The sequence below is a fragment of the Episyrphus balteatus genome, chromosome 3 (assembly GCF_945859705.1).
Source record: "Episyrphus balteatus chromosome 3, idEpiBalt1.1, whole genome shotgun sequence".
In the NCBI taxonomy this organism is placed as follows: domain Eukaryota; kingdom Metazoa; phylum Arthropoda; class Insecta; order Diptera; family Syrphidae; genus Episyrphus; species Episyrphus balteatus.
In genome coordinates this window covers 73,269,715-73,288,686 of record NC_079136.1, presented here as the reverse complement: position 1 = coordinate 73,288,686, position 18,972 = coordinate 73,269,715, and the positions used below count along the sequence as shown (strand labels likewise).

The 18,972-nt window shown below is 30.9% G+C and overlaps 1 protein-coding gene across 3 annotated transcripts in view; it reads left to right on the top strand.

Moving 5' to 3' along the window:
* Positions 1-18,972, top strand: part of LOC129916537 (protein phosphatase PP2A 55 kDa regulatory subunit) — a 40,621-nt gene that overhangs the window by 13,568 nt on the left and 8,081 nt on the right. The window contains exon 1 of one of the 3 annotated variants that reach the window (XM_055996541.1): positions 1,446-2,395. The exons of 1 other annotated variant lie outside the window; for it this stretch is intronic. In XM_055996541.1, the coding sequence (XP_055852516.1) occupies positions 2,389-2,395 (7 nt within the window). In that variant the 5' untranslated portion in view covers positions 1,446-2,388. Of the gene's footprint in view, positions 1-1,445; positions 2,396-2,438; positions 2,684-18,972 lie in introns of those variants that run through there. One more of the 3 variants, XM_055996540.1, reaches the window with a different exon arrangement.

Genomic DNA, 18,972 nt, shown 5'->3' with positions numbered 1-18,972 from the left:
TAGGTAGTGGGATTGAGTTTTATTAAATGTAATGGGTTAGATATATTTGTTCGAAATAAAGTAATAACCAAACCGGAAAGGTATGCGGCATCAGTACGGATAATTGTATAAAAGAAATTCAAAACCGGTAAGTCAATAGGTGTGTTTTTTATTACCACCGGTCTTAACTGGACAAAAAAAAAACGCCTCGGGGCTTAGCCTGAAATCTTGGCAGCACTGTATAATGAATGTTCCGAAAACAGCAGACACAACAAAAATTTAGAGTTGTCATATTTTTCGCTTTCGTCTTTTTCTTGTATTTTTCATGTATGTTTTACAAACAGATATGAAAATGTATGCTAGCAAAACTAGTTAAATACATTTTGTCCTTCCAAGCGTCAGTTTTCACGTTTGTAAACAAATTCTAAACAATTTATAAAAAAATTAGTTTGGTAGCACAGATTCAGAATCAAATTTACACGTAAAGCCTTAACTACAATGACCTAAAAAGTGAAAAAGTGGGCAATTTACAAAAGTATTTTTTTTTTATTTCTTTCTAGCGCTATTTGTTTTTGGAAAAAACTATAAAAATGGTTTTTTAACCCAAAAAATATGCTTTCTGCATCATTATTTTTAATTTTGTGGTCGGAAAAACTGTCACAAAATGGGTTTGAAAATTTTCAAAATTTTTGACTTTTTCCAAAAAGTTGCCGTTGTAGTTATACCTTTAAACAAAAACAACTCTTATGGTTAATTTCAGACAATTCTTTTAAATATTTATCAGGCTTTTACGTCATAAAATGAGGTTGGTTCCATACAAAAGACGTCATTAAAAAATTTTAAAGCCTTTTAAATGTTAATAAAATCGGTCATTAATCCGTTTTATTTTGTAATCATGATGTTATGAATCATTCAATTTTAAAGTTCAAGTGACCTCAACTCCAAAGCGTTTCGCCCAGGTACGACCGACAGTGGGCGAAACGCTTTTGGAGTTGATGTCACTTGAACTTTAAAATTGAATTATATTCAATCGCTCCATTTAAAATAAAAATAATTTTTATAATTTTTTCGTTATTATATTTTTGTTTTCCTATTACCCAATAGAAAACATTGAACCACACACCCTATTTTAAAAACACTACATTATCATTCACCCACCTGTAAACTTGGCATCCATTTATATTTACCCCCTTCTGACAACTAGGTGACATTACAATCGATCTCAGAAACTTGGTGGTTGGTACAATTTGAAAAAGTCGCAAAATACCAACACTATCAAACACTCATGTCAAATTAGAAATGTATATGTGAAACCCCGCCATGACTAGCTCCATATCCATATACGCTACCACTGCATTGTCATGCGTTGACGTCTCACAAATACACACATAACACAAATTCATATATATATCTCTGAAAATATGCCGACTGTCGTCGAGATTGTCAGTGAGTGTGTTTTCAAAAGTGTGCGAACCCCGGTCTGTGTGAGTTTGTGTTTTTTTTTCCCTCAAAAAAAAAACGTTCGTTTTGTGTGTAACGAGTGTTAGCATTTTTAATCGCAACAAAAATTGCAATAAAAAAAATCTACCTTTTTACCTTCTTTTAGTTTTTTTTTGTATATTTTTCTCAAATTTGTTAATCGAATTTTTTCATCGAAATATTATATTATTTATAACAATAAAACGGAGATCCATCGAAAAGAGCTCACATCAGAAGATAGAAAAAGAACGAGTATAAAAAGTGAAAACTGAAGAAAAAAAAAAAAAGAGAATTGAATTTGTTCCCCTCCTCTCGCTCGTTTTTGAATTTGTTCTTCCTCCTCCTCCTGGCGGCTGGCTGATGAATCTGAATCGTATCGCGAAAAAAATCGACGACGATTAAATAAAAAAAAAAAGAAGAAAACTTGAAACAGCACACAGAAAAAAAAACGAAAAAACAGAAAAATAAAATAAAAAAACCCTTGAAATAAAAAATATAAATGAAATATTGATCTTGTACTTGATTTTGATAGTTTTGTCGAGTTTAACCAATAAATAAATAAAAATTATTTTGTTTCGCTCAGAAGAGACATTTTCTAGTTCTGTTTGATTCTACCTACAAAAAAAGAAAAAAAAAAAAACATCGAACTGCGAAAAGATTTTTGTAAAATTTTGTTAAGAAAAAAAGTTCACCACTTCGCCGCTGTCAGGAGAGTAATTTTGATTTTTTTTTTTTTGTTTTTTTGTTGGATTTTTTTCTTGTCCCAACTTTAACTCAGCGCTCCTGCTGCCACTATTTGGCATTGCTAGAGCAGAGCCACATTGCCGCCGCCAACCCCCGTTTTGCTGAATGATTGTTTTATGAGGTGGAGACTGGAGAGGAAAAGAGGCGACTCGACTGTCGACTGACTGTGCGAACTGTTAATTTGACATGGCCGGTAAGTTAAGTTGTGTTGTGTGTCCGTGTGTCGTCGTTGTCGTCGTTTTCGTAGTAGAAGAAGCAAGAAGCCGCTGCTGTGGCTGTCGTTGTCGCGTACAAATAAAAAAAAAAAAAAAACTACATAATTTTTTTTTCAGATTTTTGTTATAATATTTCATAGTTTTGTGATAGCTTTGACATAAATTTTTAAAAGAGTTTCAAAAAAAACTTGCAAGATTTTCAGAGAGTGACTAAAAAGATTCCAGTGTTTCTGAAATTCCTGAAGATTCCATGGTTTTTGTTGGGGGTGAGTGTCTGTGTGTGATGATGAGTGGAATCCGAATCAATTTCACTTTCACAAACGACGACGAGAACGGGGCTCATTTCGTTGCTGTTTGTTCTATTTTACTTTAATTTAGCCTCCTGCTACTTGTTCTACTTGCACTTCTCTACTTTTTCTATATTATAACGAGGTGCTCCTTCTATACTTCTATACCCTTTTTTTTTTGTCTTTATTTTTTTCGCTATAATTCTGAGAATGGTGTGGTTTTTTTTTTTTTTTTTTTTTTTGTGGTGACTCCTGTGCCGAGTGCCATTATAGCCTTTTAGCATTTTTCTCTGTGTTCATTTTTTTTTATTCCTTGTTTGCTTGCTGCTTCTTATGTCAAAAAATGAACCTTCATCCTGCTATAATGCGAATGCCTATAATGCCTAACCCACCGCATGGTGTGTTGTCTTTCTTTCTCTCAAAAAAGATAGGTAGAATTTAATCTAATTTTTTTCTTTAGATTTTGTTTGCAATTTTTTTGCAAGTAATATTGCAAAAAAAAAAAGAAAAGTTAATTGACCAAGTCAACTTAAAACTTTATGTTTGATTGAGATTCTATAATGTACCTACATTTCTAGAGATATTGAAAAAATTGCACAACAAGCGTGTAGTTACATATATCCTCTAGATATGTGCAAATAATAATTTATTAATTTTGTAAATATTTATTTGTGCATATTATTTAGCAAGTGATAATTAGAATTAAAGTTACATACTAAATTCCACACAAGTAGATAGTTATAAACAGGTTGGTTGGTGGTAGTACAGTTTTCAGATTAGGATGAGAGGTACTTCATAGGGTAGAGGGGGCGCATCCATAATTTCAATCTTAGATATTAGCAGTGTTTTATTGTGAACTAAGTGATTAATAGGGTTTGTAAAATAACAACTAAAGATAAATAAAAGTTTGATTTGGTTTACAGAGTAAATCTTTTTCTAAAACTTATAAGTTTAAGTATAAGTAGCTACAGGGCACATTTTGAAAATAAAAAAAAAACTATTTAATTTTAGGGTAATTCCATGGAAGGGTTTTGGCAGACTTTTGTATGTTTTCGCTTTAATTTCTTTAACTTCACTAAGTTTAGTAGGTATTTTAATACATAAACAACTAGTACCTATATTAATTTGTTTCATTGTTGTAAATACTAAAAGTATTCCAATTTTTGGTTTGTCTGAGATGTAACGGGTGTGACGTTATAAAGTCACACCTGTTAAATCTTATTTAAAGATATTTTCAGAGAGTACAATAATTGGAATACTTTTAATATTAAAAACAATGAATATTAATGTATTGAAATCAGCGTTACCGTTAAGCGACTTTAGTCGCTATTAGCGACCTTTTTGAAGCCTTAGCGACCAAGCGACGACTTTTTATTTAAAGCGACTTTTTCACTAATTTCATAATAGCGACTTTTTTTTTTCTTTCTAAAAATTGTATTTCTTTTTTAATTCTGAACATTTAGAGCTTCAAATTTGTGTTTCTTTTTTCGTTCTGAACGTATTCTGAGCTAGTTCAGAGCACCATCGATGGACTCAGAATAAAATAACTGAGCAGACCGAGTTGAATGCTGAAGGCTGAACACAAGCATTTAGCAAGTGAAATTGAAAAAAATTTCAAACAAATAAAATAATGGCGCAAGAGTGCAGTAGTCGTTCAAGTTTTTTTATTTTTATTTGACCCTTTTGGATCCAGCGTTACTCTCATGTAACATATTTTTAAAAATTCGTAAAAAATATTCCATTAAATATTTTTTTAGGTTTCGATGGCTTAATTGAAAGATAATAAATGCCTATTTATTTATTTAATATGTTAAATGGTTACATTAGAAATAAACTTAAATACAAACAATGGAATTATTAAACTACTGGATTATTACAAAAATTTAGTCAAATATCATACCTTTAATTTTTGTTAATCGAAAAGGGACTGATATTCACATTTTTTTCTTTTTTTTGCAAACATTTTTTTTATATATGGTCATAGTTTTGAAAAAAAGATATAGAAAATGTTAATGCAATGAAAAAAATATGTTAATTTTCAATGAAAAAATTTAGTGAGAACAGCATTTTGAAGGCAATTTAATCTTCTTTTTTTTTGGAACAATGTTTATGTCTATCTCAACCCAAAAAAAATGTATAACTAAAAAAACAAAAAAACTCAAAAAATCGATTTTTTTGATATTTTTTTTATGATTGTTTCGACTATTGTGGTATGGAAATTTTTTTTTTCAATTTTTAAAAAACATTATTCCAATAGGAAATTTAATTCTGTATAAAAAATTTTATATGCAATATATCAAAATTTTGCTTGGTTTACGAGGTATATTGAAAAAACCAAAAAGGGGGCTTTTGCACCCCTATCTTCAGTTTCCACCCTCTCATTTAATAGCACTCCGCAATTTTATCTTCTTTTACAACCCATTCAACGATTCCTGCAATAAAAACCCGTGAACGTCTTAGTTCCTTTCTAAACTACATAATCAATAGCCTATTAAGATCCTACAATGAAGACTGTTTTTTTTTTAGTTTCGAATTTCGTTATTGTTAATGAAAACTTTGTTTCAAGACAACTTATGTTTATTTTTCTATGTAAAAACATATGAAAACGATTTAGCGACTTTTTATTTTTAAATAGCGACTTTTTCGACAAAAAAGCGACTTTTTTTTCAATTTTTCAGGTTAGCGACCTTTTTTTTCTAAAAGCGACTTTTTTAGCGACCTTTCAAAAATTTTCAACGGTAACGCTGATTGAAATACTTAACTTAGTGATTATTTAAATACCTAAATAAGATCGAAAAACATACATAAATCTGCCAAAACCATTCCATGGAATTACCCTAATACAAAATGAGCTAGGTATGCTTTTGATTCACCAATCGAATCGCTATAAAGAATCGAATATAAAGGATTTGAAGTGACAATAGTTTTATGAGAAATTACACCCAACTTTCAAATGCAACAAACAAAAAACTTTAAGCCTAAATAAGTATACCTACCTAATAAGGAAACGCATTAATACAATAGAATCAGTGCATTCGAAGTTTTACCTATAAGAAAAAAATTTCAAATTACTTTTTTAACGCTAAAAGCGATCAAGTCATACTTAAGAAGCCGAATTATTAAAAAAATTGAATTCTTTCTCGTTCTTAAATACTCATAGTAATGGGAAATTAGAGCAGGAATGTGGTAAATCTAATACAAAAAACTTTATTATCTCAGCCTAACTAGATAATGTATTATAAAGAATCTGAAAAATTTAAGCAAAATTTGATGTTTTAAAAGCGGTGGATTTTGGCTAAAATCTGGTAAATCTCAGCTGAAATGGGTAGAATTGAAATCTGGCAAACAGCAACCGAAATTAGATAAATCTCAGCTGGAACTAGGGCCACATTACATAAAAAAACGAAACGAAAACGATTATTCGTTTTTGAAAAACGAAAGAAAGTGTGCGACTAATTCAGAAAAATTTTTTTCGTTTTTGAAGTTACATGAAGCAAACCGTTGGCACACACGAAAACGTCTGTTAGTTTACGCGATACAAAATCCCACCCCTGGTATGGTTCAAGCCAAAATCTAGTATATCTCAGTTAAATCTGTTGAATTTCAACCGAAATCAGTTAAATCTCAGCTAAAACTAGTAGGTATCAGCCGAAATGTTGTGAATCTCAACCGAAAGTTGAAAAATCTTACCTAAAACTGTTGAATTTCAATTAAGATCTGGTGAATTTCGGCTAAAACTAATAAAACTTAGCTGAAAATGATAAATTTTAGGCGAAATAAATTGGAGTAGAGGGAACTTGAACTTAATATTTTTTAATACAGTGCAATATACTATTATATACTCAATGTCGGACGAATGACGGCTCAATGTCTTCGTTCCGGGGCGGCAATTATAGCCGTGCTTTATTGGTACTCAGTATTTTACTGAGTAAACATTTTATGCTTTAAACAACAACAACCGATTACTTTTATTTATTATCAAAAATCCTTTATTGTTGAAGGGTTAAAAATGTACCTATAATTTTAGAAAACAAATTTCTCTGTAAACCAACAAATAAAATACTTTTGTTTATCCTTAGCAATCATTTGTTGTTGTTTCCCCTGCAAAATTTTACTGAGCTAAGTACTGAGTTACCAAAAAAAAAAAACGGCTTATGGTGTCACCCCCACAATAAATAAGAAAAAGTTAAAATGTTAAGTCGAATTACGGCACGCGATTACGATCATACGTTAACGTTTTAACTATTGCTGTCTCTACTTAATCAATAAAAAAAAAATAGGGACATATAGCGAACACACGTTAACGAACGTATGTCGTAATTCGACCCCAGGTTTATGGGACCTGAATTATGTGAATTTTTTTTAAACTACCGATCTTTTATTTAAATGCAGTCGGTTCCCGATAGATCAACGAAATCAAGCATCACTGAGCGCTGGTAGTTGAAAAATGGGCTATCGTCTAACCAACTGCGTGCTGTTGTCATGTGTTTAGAACTGAGTCAAATAATAAATTTTGTATTGAAAAGCAAACAAAAAATAAGTTTGTCGTTACGAAAACGAGGGGAGGCACGCGACAAAAATGATAATTTGCCATTAAATATTATTTTTTTATCTATATATTTGCAAATACTTAGAATTCAGAAGTGGACTAGTTAAGAACGTTGCTTACACGGCTATCGACTATAAAACATTTTTATTTTTAATGATTTATAATTTTTGGTCAGAATCACGAAAACGATCTTTTTAGTAGAGAATCACATTGAAATGGAAACCTTAAAAAATGTACAAGTTTAAAAACTGGACCTCATTAAAATGTCTGCTTATTTATCTGTATGAGACATAAGCTCGTAAAGCCCGTATAGCTCGTTTTTGTATCTTCTCCTCAACTCTCCGCCGATGTACACTAGACCGAACATTACCCGAAGAATATTTCTTTTCAAAGCAACCAAAAGGTTGTTATCTACTCTTGTCCTAGACACCAGAGCTGCGATGATTAAGGTCTTGTGCAGGTTTCACTTTGTTCTTTGAGAGAGGGCTTTACTGCTTAAATGCCTTCTTAGCCCGAAGAACAGCACTTCGCAAGAGCGATTCTTCTTCGCTTTATTTGTGGATTTATGTCATATTGCGAGGTTATAGTGGAACCCAAGTATACTAGCCTCTTGACTACTTCAGAATGATATCTGTGCATTGTGATGCTCTGACCAAGTTAGCGGTGTTGTGCCTCTCTTCTCGATGACAGCATTTACTTTGTTTTCCTCTCATTCACAGCCATTTTTTGCCGCATCCATTTCAATACCAGCAAACGAAAGACTGATAGGCCGCTTCTTTCTGCCGATAATTTCAATGTCATCTGCATAAGCCATAAGTTGAACGGATTTTTGAAAAATTATGTCTTTAGTGTTGAAAGAGGTTAGATGATAGCGCATCGTCTTGCCGTAAATTTTTGTTTTAAACATTTAAGGCTTTGGTGATGTTCTAGCCGACTTTAACGGAGGTGCGAAAATTCTCCATGGCCATCAGGTTTGGCAGGGATGCCGAAACGCGTACTGTTTCTACAAAAAAATAAACTTATTGAGACTTGTTTTTTGGAAATTTAATGGGCCTTAATTTTTTTTTGATTTGCTTGGTTCTGAAAATATCAAGGAAATACCAAAAAAAAAGCGAGCACAAGCTTTCATTGCCGAGAACTAGATCTAGCTATATAACACAGGCCTAGCGTGTTTTTTAAAGTTCGCACATCTTCGCTGGCGATAAATTTATCGCAATCAACTGTCAAATAATGGAACTTAAGGCAGAATAACGATCAGATTTTTCTCACTTGGGATTTTATCGCATACGTGTTGATAAACTAATTCCTAAGTAAATCTAAATACTAAAAATATATAAATACACAAACAATTACATAGTCGTCTAACGTCTCAACTATTGGAATTATGCTAGATTTATTCCTCGTAGAGACCGCGTGTAAACATCAAATATTGTGTCGCAATCAAGTCTTCCTTGGCCTTATTTTGCAGAAACTACAAACTACAAAAAAAAAAAAAAAAAAAAAAAAATTGCTGTCTACTGCGCGAAATAAAAAAAATCGATTTGCAGGCTCACCAACTAGTCATGTTGTTGAACTTTCATACTCGTATATGACTGCGTTTATGAACTTGTCCATTATTTAAATTAAAAGAAAAGTACTTTATTTGTTTTGTTGTTTAGTGGTGTATTACTTTTGTACAACTATGTACTTTTTATGTTTTTAATACACTATCTCAACTATCTGATGCTTTGTTGTTTTATAGATTTATATGCAGTCACTCAATATATTGACATAATAATTATTTATATTTTCCATATACCCCAACCTACCTCTAGAAATTAAGTTAACTCTATTTTCTTGTTGTCTGCTTCTGCATCTCATAGTTCAAGCAAAAGCAAATAGGAGGTAAATGTTGTTGTCAAAAGTAAAACAATAATTCGATTACTCCATTTTCAATAATGGGTAAAGAATGTATGCTGCTATTCTATGTCAGTGAGCAGAGCAACCAACGTCATTCCGATGTCATAACCTTTTAATTGACCTGTAAATTAGGAAAAGTATACATTTTGGCTGCATAATACAAATACTATCTATGTTTGTGAAACTCGCTCTTGAGATTTGTTCTCCTTTTTTTGTTGTTGTTTTGTTTCAGTTTAGCAGGTCAAAGTAAATTTATCAAACAAGAATGTCACGAAATTCGAAAGAGAACAAACAAAAAAACTTGTTTTCATGATATCATTTGTGGTGATTGCGTTGTATGAGTACCACATAAATAAATAATAAAAAATTAAGTTGTTTGATCGAAAAAATTGCAAACATAATCGGAATCATCATCTGTTTCGGCTTCTGTGTGATTCTGATAAATTAACAACATTGTAAAATGATTGACGAACTTGAGAAAAAAATTATCAGAAAGTTGAACAATTTTGTTTTCATTTTTATAATTTATTATTTGCATAAATAAAGTTTGTTTACTATTTTTTTTATGGATTTCCATTCTTTGCTTTCTGTTGTTGTTTTTTTTTTTTTTAATTAAGCGGGGTTTGTCTATCCGTGTTATTTTCTGAACGACATGTTTTATCTCTCAGTACATTCTTCAGTTAAGTTAGTTTAATATGAAAAGAAAATGTGTACTTTATTGTTGATAACTAGGGAATGACAATGAATATGAAGGACCGATTAAAAAGGAAGTTAATTTTGAATTTGAAAAGACTTTAAAATATTTGGTTAGAGCTTCTCTGTTTTGTAGGTAGTAAAAAAGCTTTTGGATGAGCAAAATGCTTTCGTATCAAGGAATCATAAAGTGTTGTAGTGCCAGTATTTTTTTTTTAATTTCATTATCATTTAAAAAACTGTATTGTTTTTTCGAAATAAAATGTTTGTGATAAATGAAAGTCAATTTTAGGTCAAAACTATTCCGAGGTCTTAAAAGAGGGATAATTTATTCAGTAGTCATAAATTATAAAGTTTGGTGTAAAACACATTGTAATGTTTTCAGTACACCATTATCATTTAATTTTTAAAATTAACGCTATAACTTTTATTTTCTAAATAAGATGAAATCCATATTAAAAAAGTTTTTTTAAAACTCTCGGATCGAAATTTTTTGGGATGACAGAAAGTTTTGCAATAGGACGATAATTGGTAATTTCATTTTTAGACACTTTTCTGAGCTGGTGTGTTTAAAGCACTTTTCCACAATAAAGGAAATGTTTACAATTATTTGAGACATTGGGCCCTATCCTGAATCTCCAGGGGAATTTTGTTTCCCTCATAATTTTTTTGGCAATCGTGAATCTCCCTCAGAATTAATTTCCAGGGTACAATAATCGTATGAAATGACAGCTAAATTTCACTGGAAATTTTGTTGCCGATACCAATAAATTCCGAAAGAAACTTTTCATGATCATTTTCGTTCCCATGTTTAAAACGTTTAAAACATTGGAATCATTTCCAGGGAAGTTTTAATTTAGGATTGCCCCCATTAATAAAAAAAAATCAAAAAGGATAGGAAGATTGAGAAACACTCTTTTTCAAATTACAAAATGGAACCCCGGGCTAAAGTAGTTCTGAGGATCGTCAATTTTTTAAGTTATTGAATTTTGTTGAATGCAAAAATATATTGAACTTAAGCGTGGAAAATTAAAATTCGGATAAAATGAATATGAGGTTTCCTGGGATCCGAATGTTAGAAATGCGTCTTAAAAAAAAATTATAAAACATATTTGAAATTTGTCGCGAATAATGACTTGATTTCTTATTGAAGTAAATAAAGTAAGGGGATCCGTCAGCATTTCGTTTACTGCCAAGCAAACGTTTTTCGGATCATGCTCATTTTGAATTTTAGCTATATAATCTGAATACAATTCCTTGGAATAGTAAATAAACATTTTTTAAATTCAGAATAGATCATAAAATCCACATAAGCTTGGTATATGCTATATTAATGAAATCAAATACACTACTATACAATATTAAATTGCACATATCGTTGTTTTCGATTTATTTATTTTTTAATGTGAGAATATTGAAAAATAGGGTTTAAAAGGATATTGGGCGTTATAGCACTAGATTTGTATCTAGATGCTCTGGCTTCACAGTCATATTGAATAATGGGCTCAAAGTATATACAAACCCTATTTTAAATTGTTTTACTTGAGCAAATGATAAGATTTCAGAGCCTCCGAAGAATAAAAGAGTCACAATGTCCCTTTTTCAATTTGTAGCAGACAAACAATACAAATAAATTAATACCGATAGAAGTTATTTGTCTATAAAACTGTTCAGAGCTAAGTTACAGTTACAACAATTAACCCTGAAACATCTACATACAAGATATTTGAGTTTGTTTGTATTGATATCTATTTTGTCTATATCACATGATCACGTTTTCCTTTTCTCAATTTCTGATTACGTATATGTTTTATACAAATCAATTCCACAAATAAAATAATTCTTAACGCAAATATCCACTGCTTGGTGAAACCTAATTCATAAGCTGAACCTGTTAATTTTACAAATAAACGTACGAGAATGATTGTGTTGACAGACGAGGATCTGATTAGTTAGTAAATCATAGCACATTTGCGCAATGTAAAATGTTTTTTAATTAAAAAAATTTTGTAATGAATAGAATTGAAAAGTAAAAACTGAATTTTTATTGAGAATTTGAAAGCACAATTAAACAATCACCTAATTGATATCCAAATAACAAAATATAATATAATGTATGTATGTAGTTGTTTAAAAAAAAATAAAAAATTATTAAAATCAACTGATCAAATTCTTCATAATTGTCCACAGGAGTTTTTCTTTCTTATGCCATCATTATCCTTATGGCGTTTTTAATTGGCAATCTGGAAGCAAAAAAAAGCAATCTGAATGCGTTCAATTGGGCAATACTGACAGTTCTGATTCTGAAAAAAAAGAGAATTTCTCTTCTGGTTTTAAAAACAGAATCAGAAGCAGAATCACTCACACATTCATCGATTTAAATGTCAGATGTCACACTTGACCAAAAAACAAAAACAAATTAAATTTGGCGCGAATACACATATATGTGACACATTTCAAATTCAACCAATACATTTACACCAAACTTCAGATTCTTTGGAATAAAAAAAAACTGTTCAATTGGGATTCCGAATCGAAGAACAATTCCGGATTGCCAATTAAAAACGCCATTAATGTCAGAATTTTTAATTTGTAACTGCTCAAACAATAGTCTATTTAATAGACCCGAGCTCCAGAGCAAAAATAGAACAAATTCGTTCAAGACTTTTTATTGGCGATTATGATTCCTTGGCATACAAGAATACTCCAGCCAAAAGTGCTACTAAATCCGTTGGTGCAATTCTGAGAAAACGGCAACACTGGTCGGTTTTCAGTTTTTTTGATTTAACTCGAAAACCAAGCCTGACTTTGAAATGGTTCAAAGACACTTTTCATAGCAAATTAAATTTTCTGTCAAGTTAAGATGGTTAATAAATTTTAAAAATTATTTTTGACTAAAATTCTAACCTAAAATCAAAGAAAAAAAAGTTAAAAAATTGACAATTTTATTTTTTCTTACTAAATCAAGGGGCATTTTGTGTATGTAGCCGGGACGTCCAAACTTTGTACTAATGAAATAAAGTAGAGGTAAAATCCTTTGATAATATGCAATTTTAATTTTTTTTGTCAAGAAACAACTTAAATGTACCTATTCAAAAATTAGCACTTTTTCTAAATTTCTGACTTTTTTAGTTAAAAGCAAGTTTTTAAAACTCGATAAAATCGTATTAATTGGTAACTTTTTGACTTTTAAAGTAAACATACTTCGAAGGATTGATTTAATATAAACTAAATATGGCAAACAAAAAAATTTATTTGCATCCTTATGGCCTTTTGTGCAATTTTGTGTATGTGCATTTTTATAAATACGGGTTGAATGGATGGACGGAGAGCCATTAGCTTTGATCTATTGCATAGAAGAACATTTAATACCAACTCTTTTACTGTTTTCAATGGCCTGAAAAACAATTCTTGAAAAATCTGCGACCAACGAAAAGTTTCTCTTGAAAAACGAAAACAATACTCTAATGAGTTTGAAACAAAATAGCTCAGGCAAATTAGTAAACCCAATTGCACTTTTCGCGGGATAAATTTTTTTCATGGAACGTGTTTAGGTGAATGTCCTAATAGTAAAAGTGAATTTTTTGGGATGATAAGATATCGGAAACAGCCGCCATCTTGGAAAAGAGGTCGGTGCCGTTTTTATTTTATAACTCCATTTTTACTCATTTAAACCAAAAATGTCCAAGGATAGACTTATTATAAATTAAATTATCTAAAAAATGATATACAAATGAATTCCGTGAACTAGTTAAATTCAATTTTATAGTCGGTCAAAGTCCAGGTTCTTCTCGCAAGGTTAAGACAATATGACATTTTTTCAAATATCCGAAGAACTTTTTATTTGTTTGGGATTTTCTTAAAGAATGAATTATAGCACTTTTAAATATCTATAAAATGAGCCCTTTCTCGTAACTGTAACCAACATAATGTATGAGCCACCTAACGTCGAAGTTCACATTCTACTAGTCAAAAGTGAGAAAATAACAAGTTTTCTTCTATTAGATCGAGCAAATTTTTTAAATGGAGGCATAACCAAAATATAAGTAAACAGTTTTTTAACTATATTCGTCTAAATATTGAATTCAAAGTTTGAAATCTTTAATGTTAACCTTTATATGGTTTTCGAGGTTTTAAATGAAGTGAATTTTCCAATTAATGTGAATAAGCTAAAGTGACATTATTTATAATTCTAAATATAAGAACTGATGCCCTGTCATTTTTCCTAAACATGAACACCTCAATCTCAGCATTACGATAAGTATAACTCAAGATATGAGGCGTGTAAGCCGTTATGTTTTCGAGACTATTGTGTTTAATTTTTGATTGTTTATTTGAACTATTGAAATGTTCAGTTAAAAAATCGTATATCATGACTTCGACGTTTGGTTGCTTCTGCAATGTGATGGTTACAAAAACAATAAAGGGTTCATTTCATCGATAATTAAAAGTACTATAATTCATTCTTTAAGAAAATCCCAAACAAATAAAAAGTTCTTCAGATATTTGGAAAAATGTCATATTGTCTTAACCTTGCGAGAAGAACCTGGACTTTGACCGACTATAAAATTGAATTTAACCAGTTCACGGAATTCATTTGTATATCATTTTTTAGATAATTTAATTTATAATAAGTCTATCCTTGGACATTTTTGGTTTAAATGAGTAAAAATGGAGTTATAAAATAAAAACGGCACCGACCTCTTTTCCAAGATGGCGGCTGTTCCCGATATCTTATCATCCCAAAAAATTCACTTTTACTATAAGGACATTCACCTAAACACGTTCCATGAAAAAAATTTATCCCGCGAAAAGTGCAATTGGATTTACTAATTTGCCTGAGCTATTTTGTTTCAAACTCATTAGAGTATTGTTTTCGTTTTTCAAGAGAAACTTTTCGTTGGTCGCAGATTTTTCAAGAATTGTTTTTCAGGCCATTGAAAACAGTAAAAGAGTTGGTATTAAATGTTCTTCTATGCAATAGACCAAAGCTAATGGCTCTCCGTCCATCCATTCAACCCGTATTTATAAAAATGCACATACACAAAATTGCACAAAAGGCCATAAGGATGCAAATAAATTTTTTTGTTTGCCATATTTAGTTTATATTAAATCAATCCTTCGAAGTATGTTTACTTTAAAAGTCAAAAAGTTACCAATTAATACGATTTTATCGAGTTTTAAAAACTTGCTTTTAACTAAAAAAGTCAGAAATTTAGAAAAAGTGCTAATTTTTGAATAGGTACATTTAAGTTGTTTCTTGACAAAAAAAAATTAAAATTGCATATTATCAAAGGATTTTACCTCTACTTTATTTCATTAGTACAAAGTTTGGACGTCCCGGCTACATACACAAAATGCCCCTTGATTTAGTAAGAAAAAATAAAATTGTCAATTTTTTAACTTTTTTTTCTTTGATTTTAGGTTAGAATTTTAGTCAAAAATAATTTTTAAAATTTATTAACCATCTTAACTTGACAGAAAATTTAATTTGCTATGAAAAGTGTCTTTGAACCATTTCAAAGTCAGGCTTGGTTTTCGAGTTAAATCAAAAAAACTGAAAACCGACCAGTGTTGCCGTTTTCTCAGAAATGCACCAACGGATTTAGTAGCACTTTTGGCTGGAGTATTCTTGTATGGCAAGGAATCATAATCAGCAATAAAAACTCTTGAACGAATTTGTTCCATCCAAAAGGGTCTATTCAATAGACTACAATTATTCGTTGATTTATAAGATCTATTGTGCATTATATTGCACCTCCTCTTTTTACTAAATTACATTCAGAGAATTAAGTATTTTAGTATTTTCGTTGCCTATGCATTTTCAAGTCCCAGTTCCTTCCTTGGCAAATCTCATGATGGCTTCTTCAGCAGCACTTTCAATTGCTTTGTTGTGTGCAGTCTATTATTACATGTGATTTCCTAGTAGTTTCAAGATCAGGGGTCGAATTACGGCATACGTTAGTTAACGAATGGTTGCTATGTATCCCTATCGTTTTCTAATAATTAAATAGAGACAGAAATAGTCAAAACGTTAACGTATGATCGTAATCCTGTGCCGTAATTCGACCGAAGTTCTTTTGTGCCAAGCAACAGCAGCATAGTTAATTATAGGTTTTACCATCATTGTGTACAATAATAAGGATGTGTGGTGTGCAGCTCCACGAATTGTTTGCTAATCTTTTGCATATCATGAAGGCTTTCGTAGCTTTTCCAACAGTTATTTCTACGTGTTTGTTCCAGAGGAGTTTGTTAGATATATAGTGTGATTTCTAGACTTTTTACCTCCTTGTTCCTTCTGGGTTTCTATTACTGCTCCAGCTAACCTTATAATGTTTACGAAGTAGCAGTCTTTTTTAATGGTATTATTGCTATCTTGTTAGATTGATGTTAAGTCCAGCCGATAAACATCATTTCGTACTGTTTTTCAATCCTTGAATAATATCGCAAAGATTTTCTTCAAACTTGCCACTGGCTGATGTTACTATTGGCGTTTTTCTTTTTTAGCTCTGAGGAAATTTCTGAGCGATCGATAAATAGCTCCGACCAGATTATATTCGGGCTCTCAGATTTAATTAAGAAACACACCTAATAGCTCAGCTGTCATTTCATATAGAAATTATTTAATTTTTATATTGTTGTTGAAGTAGACGGCCAAATATCTTGGGAATCAATTTTGAATTGTTGTTTCTATCTTTGAAACTGAAACTGAAAAAAGTAAGTGAAAATTGATTCGCGCAGCATTTCCCTCAATATGCTCGGTCATTTTATCCTGAGCAGATCGATGAAGCTCAGAAATAAAACATTTTGTGCTCTGATAAACCTATCTGAGATAAAAAGTAAACACAGATATTTTTTTTGAAAGTTGTGTAATCTGCTCAGAGGCAAAAAAGAAAAACGCCATATATCAAATTTTTAGTAGCTCATCTTCAACAATACTCCACAGCAAGGGTGATAGGACCCCTCCCTGAGGGCAACCTATTGTTGTTATGATAGTTTGTACGTTAAGACCTGTATTTACCTCAGCTGTTCTTGTGCTTAGGTAGTGTTTCATAGATTACTGGTTGAACAGAATGAAAATTCGCTTGTAGCAAAGAAAAACGTCGTGGTACAAGATGTCAAATAAATTCGCTCAAAATGTAGAAAAGATGAACAGAATTATGTGGCGTACAAAAATGTCAATTGCCTTGAAAAAAAAAAAATAATTTTAACTGAGTAACCACATTAGAAACGTCAAAAGTCATTCCGCTTGTAGCTTGAAGTAAAAGTCGACTCGACTTGTACCACAGCGAATTTCCTTGCCACAGCCACAGCTACGTATTCTGGCACCAATATACTAATTTCATACTTTTTAACTTTGACAGCGACACAAGACACAAGCCACATTCTGGTCTACCAGTTAATCTCTCTGAACAGACAGCTGTAGCTAACTTCAAGTCTGTTTTGTTAGGTTTGAATGGTATGGCAGCCGAGCTTGATGACCCAATTAGCGCATTAGGTATACTTTCTATAACATTACCTTCCATTCGAGGCAAGCCTGGGAAGTGTTTACTGACTATGAGAGTCGAACTTTGTTGACTTTGTTTTTTTCTTTCGCTAGAGCCTGGAGTAGCGGTAATGTTTTCACAAAAACTCAAAAAAACTTTCTTTTGGCTTTCCTGATTTCTTTATTGTATCTTGTTAACTCTGCCGAATAACCTTGCCCTTGCCACTCCCCAGTTCTTTTTGCCTCATTGAATAATTTCCGTTCCTTTGATTAAAAATAATTGATTCAAGATAATACAATATGTAAATCAATAAATTCATAATACCCAATTTTTAAACATTGGAAATCCTTCTACATCTAATACTTCTCCTATCCGTTCATATAATTATGTTTCCTTGAATTATTTTCATGTTTGTCAATTGAATCCATTTTTCAATCTCTAAGGTTTTATATTATTTAATTATAACCATTTTCCTCTTTGTAAAGACTTGATTTTTGAGGTGAATAATTTTCATAAAGCACTTATGTGTCCTTATAGACCTTCACTTGTTCTTATCTCTATATCAAAATACTTGACAGTAAATTTTTTTTGTAAAGAAAATAACGAAACATTGTTGGATGGGAATTATAAACAATAGCAATCGTTGGTTAATCTTCTTATTCCTGTCTAGGGTCATGTATGAGTATATTTTTTTTTTTTTGTGTAAAGGATATTTGATGGCATGTATATAAGATTCTAGAAAACCACATAAAAAAAATGTTTGTATTTTATCCAAGGTACAAGTATGTACAAAATTATTTTTTTTTAAAGCTACTCTATCGATGTTGATTTGTAATATTTCGTTTGGGAGTTAAAACCTTTAAAAACAATGTTTTATTAATGTTCACATAAATAGTCCTAACATTCTAAAGCAACTGTTACTATAAAAGCAAGTACATGCGACCCAGTTGTGAGTTTTATTTAACATCTTTTGGTTACCCTAGAGCTTAGTTTTGAATGGACTAGGTATTCCAACTTTTACGATGATAAACTGATGAGAAAATCAATTATTTATTTTAATTTTAATCGCGTGCACCCTTTTATGTACCAGAACTAACATTAATAAATACATGATTTGATAAATAATACAAAATTAAATTGTAAAAAGAAAAAAATTTTGTGGGAAAAAAGAAGAAAAGAAGAGTCGTTTGAACATATTTTTTTTTTCAAAAATAAACAAACACGAATATATTCTGTGCATTCAGAAGTCAAAGATAATTTGCTTTGTATTACCTCAAATAATAAATTCTAAACACAATCTTAGATAAACAAAACTTGGTAGGTATTAATAGACAGAGAAACTACTAGACAACGACACATTCAATAAAAATTGAGATTGAGTTCAATGTGCGTAGTTATCAAATTATGTAGTTTTTCTTTTTATTTATATTTCTATCTTTGTTTATTTTTAATTAATAGTTTTCATTAGTTAATTGAATGAAATAAACACATTTCCTATACAGAATATTATTATATTGATATTTTCTTTCTATGTAGGTATATCCCAATTAAAAGAAAATTAAATCCACAAAACTAAACTTTTATTCTGGAAAGATTTCTCCCACTGTCTCGCAATTTCTGTCTTTTGTTTTGTTCTTAAT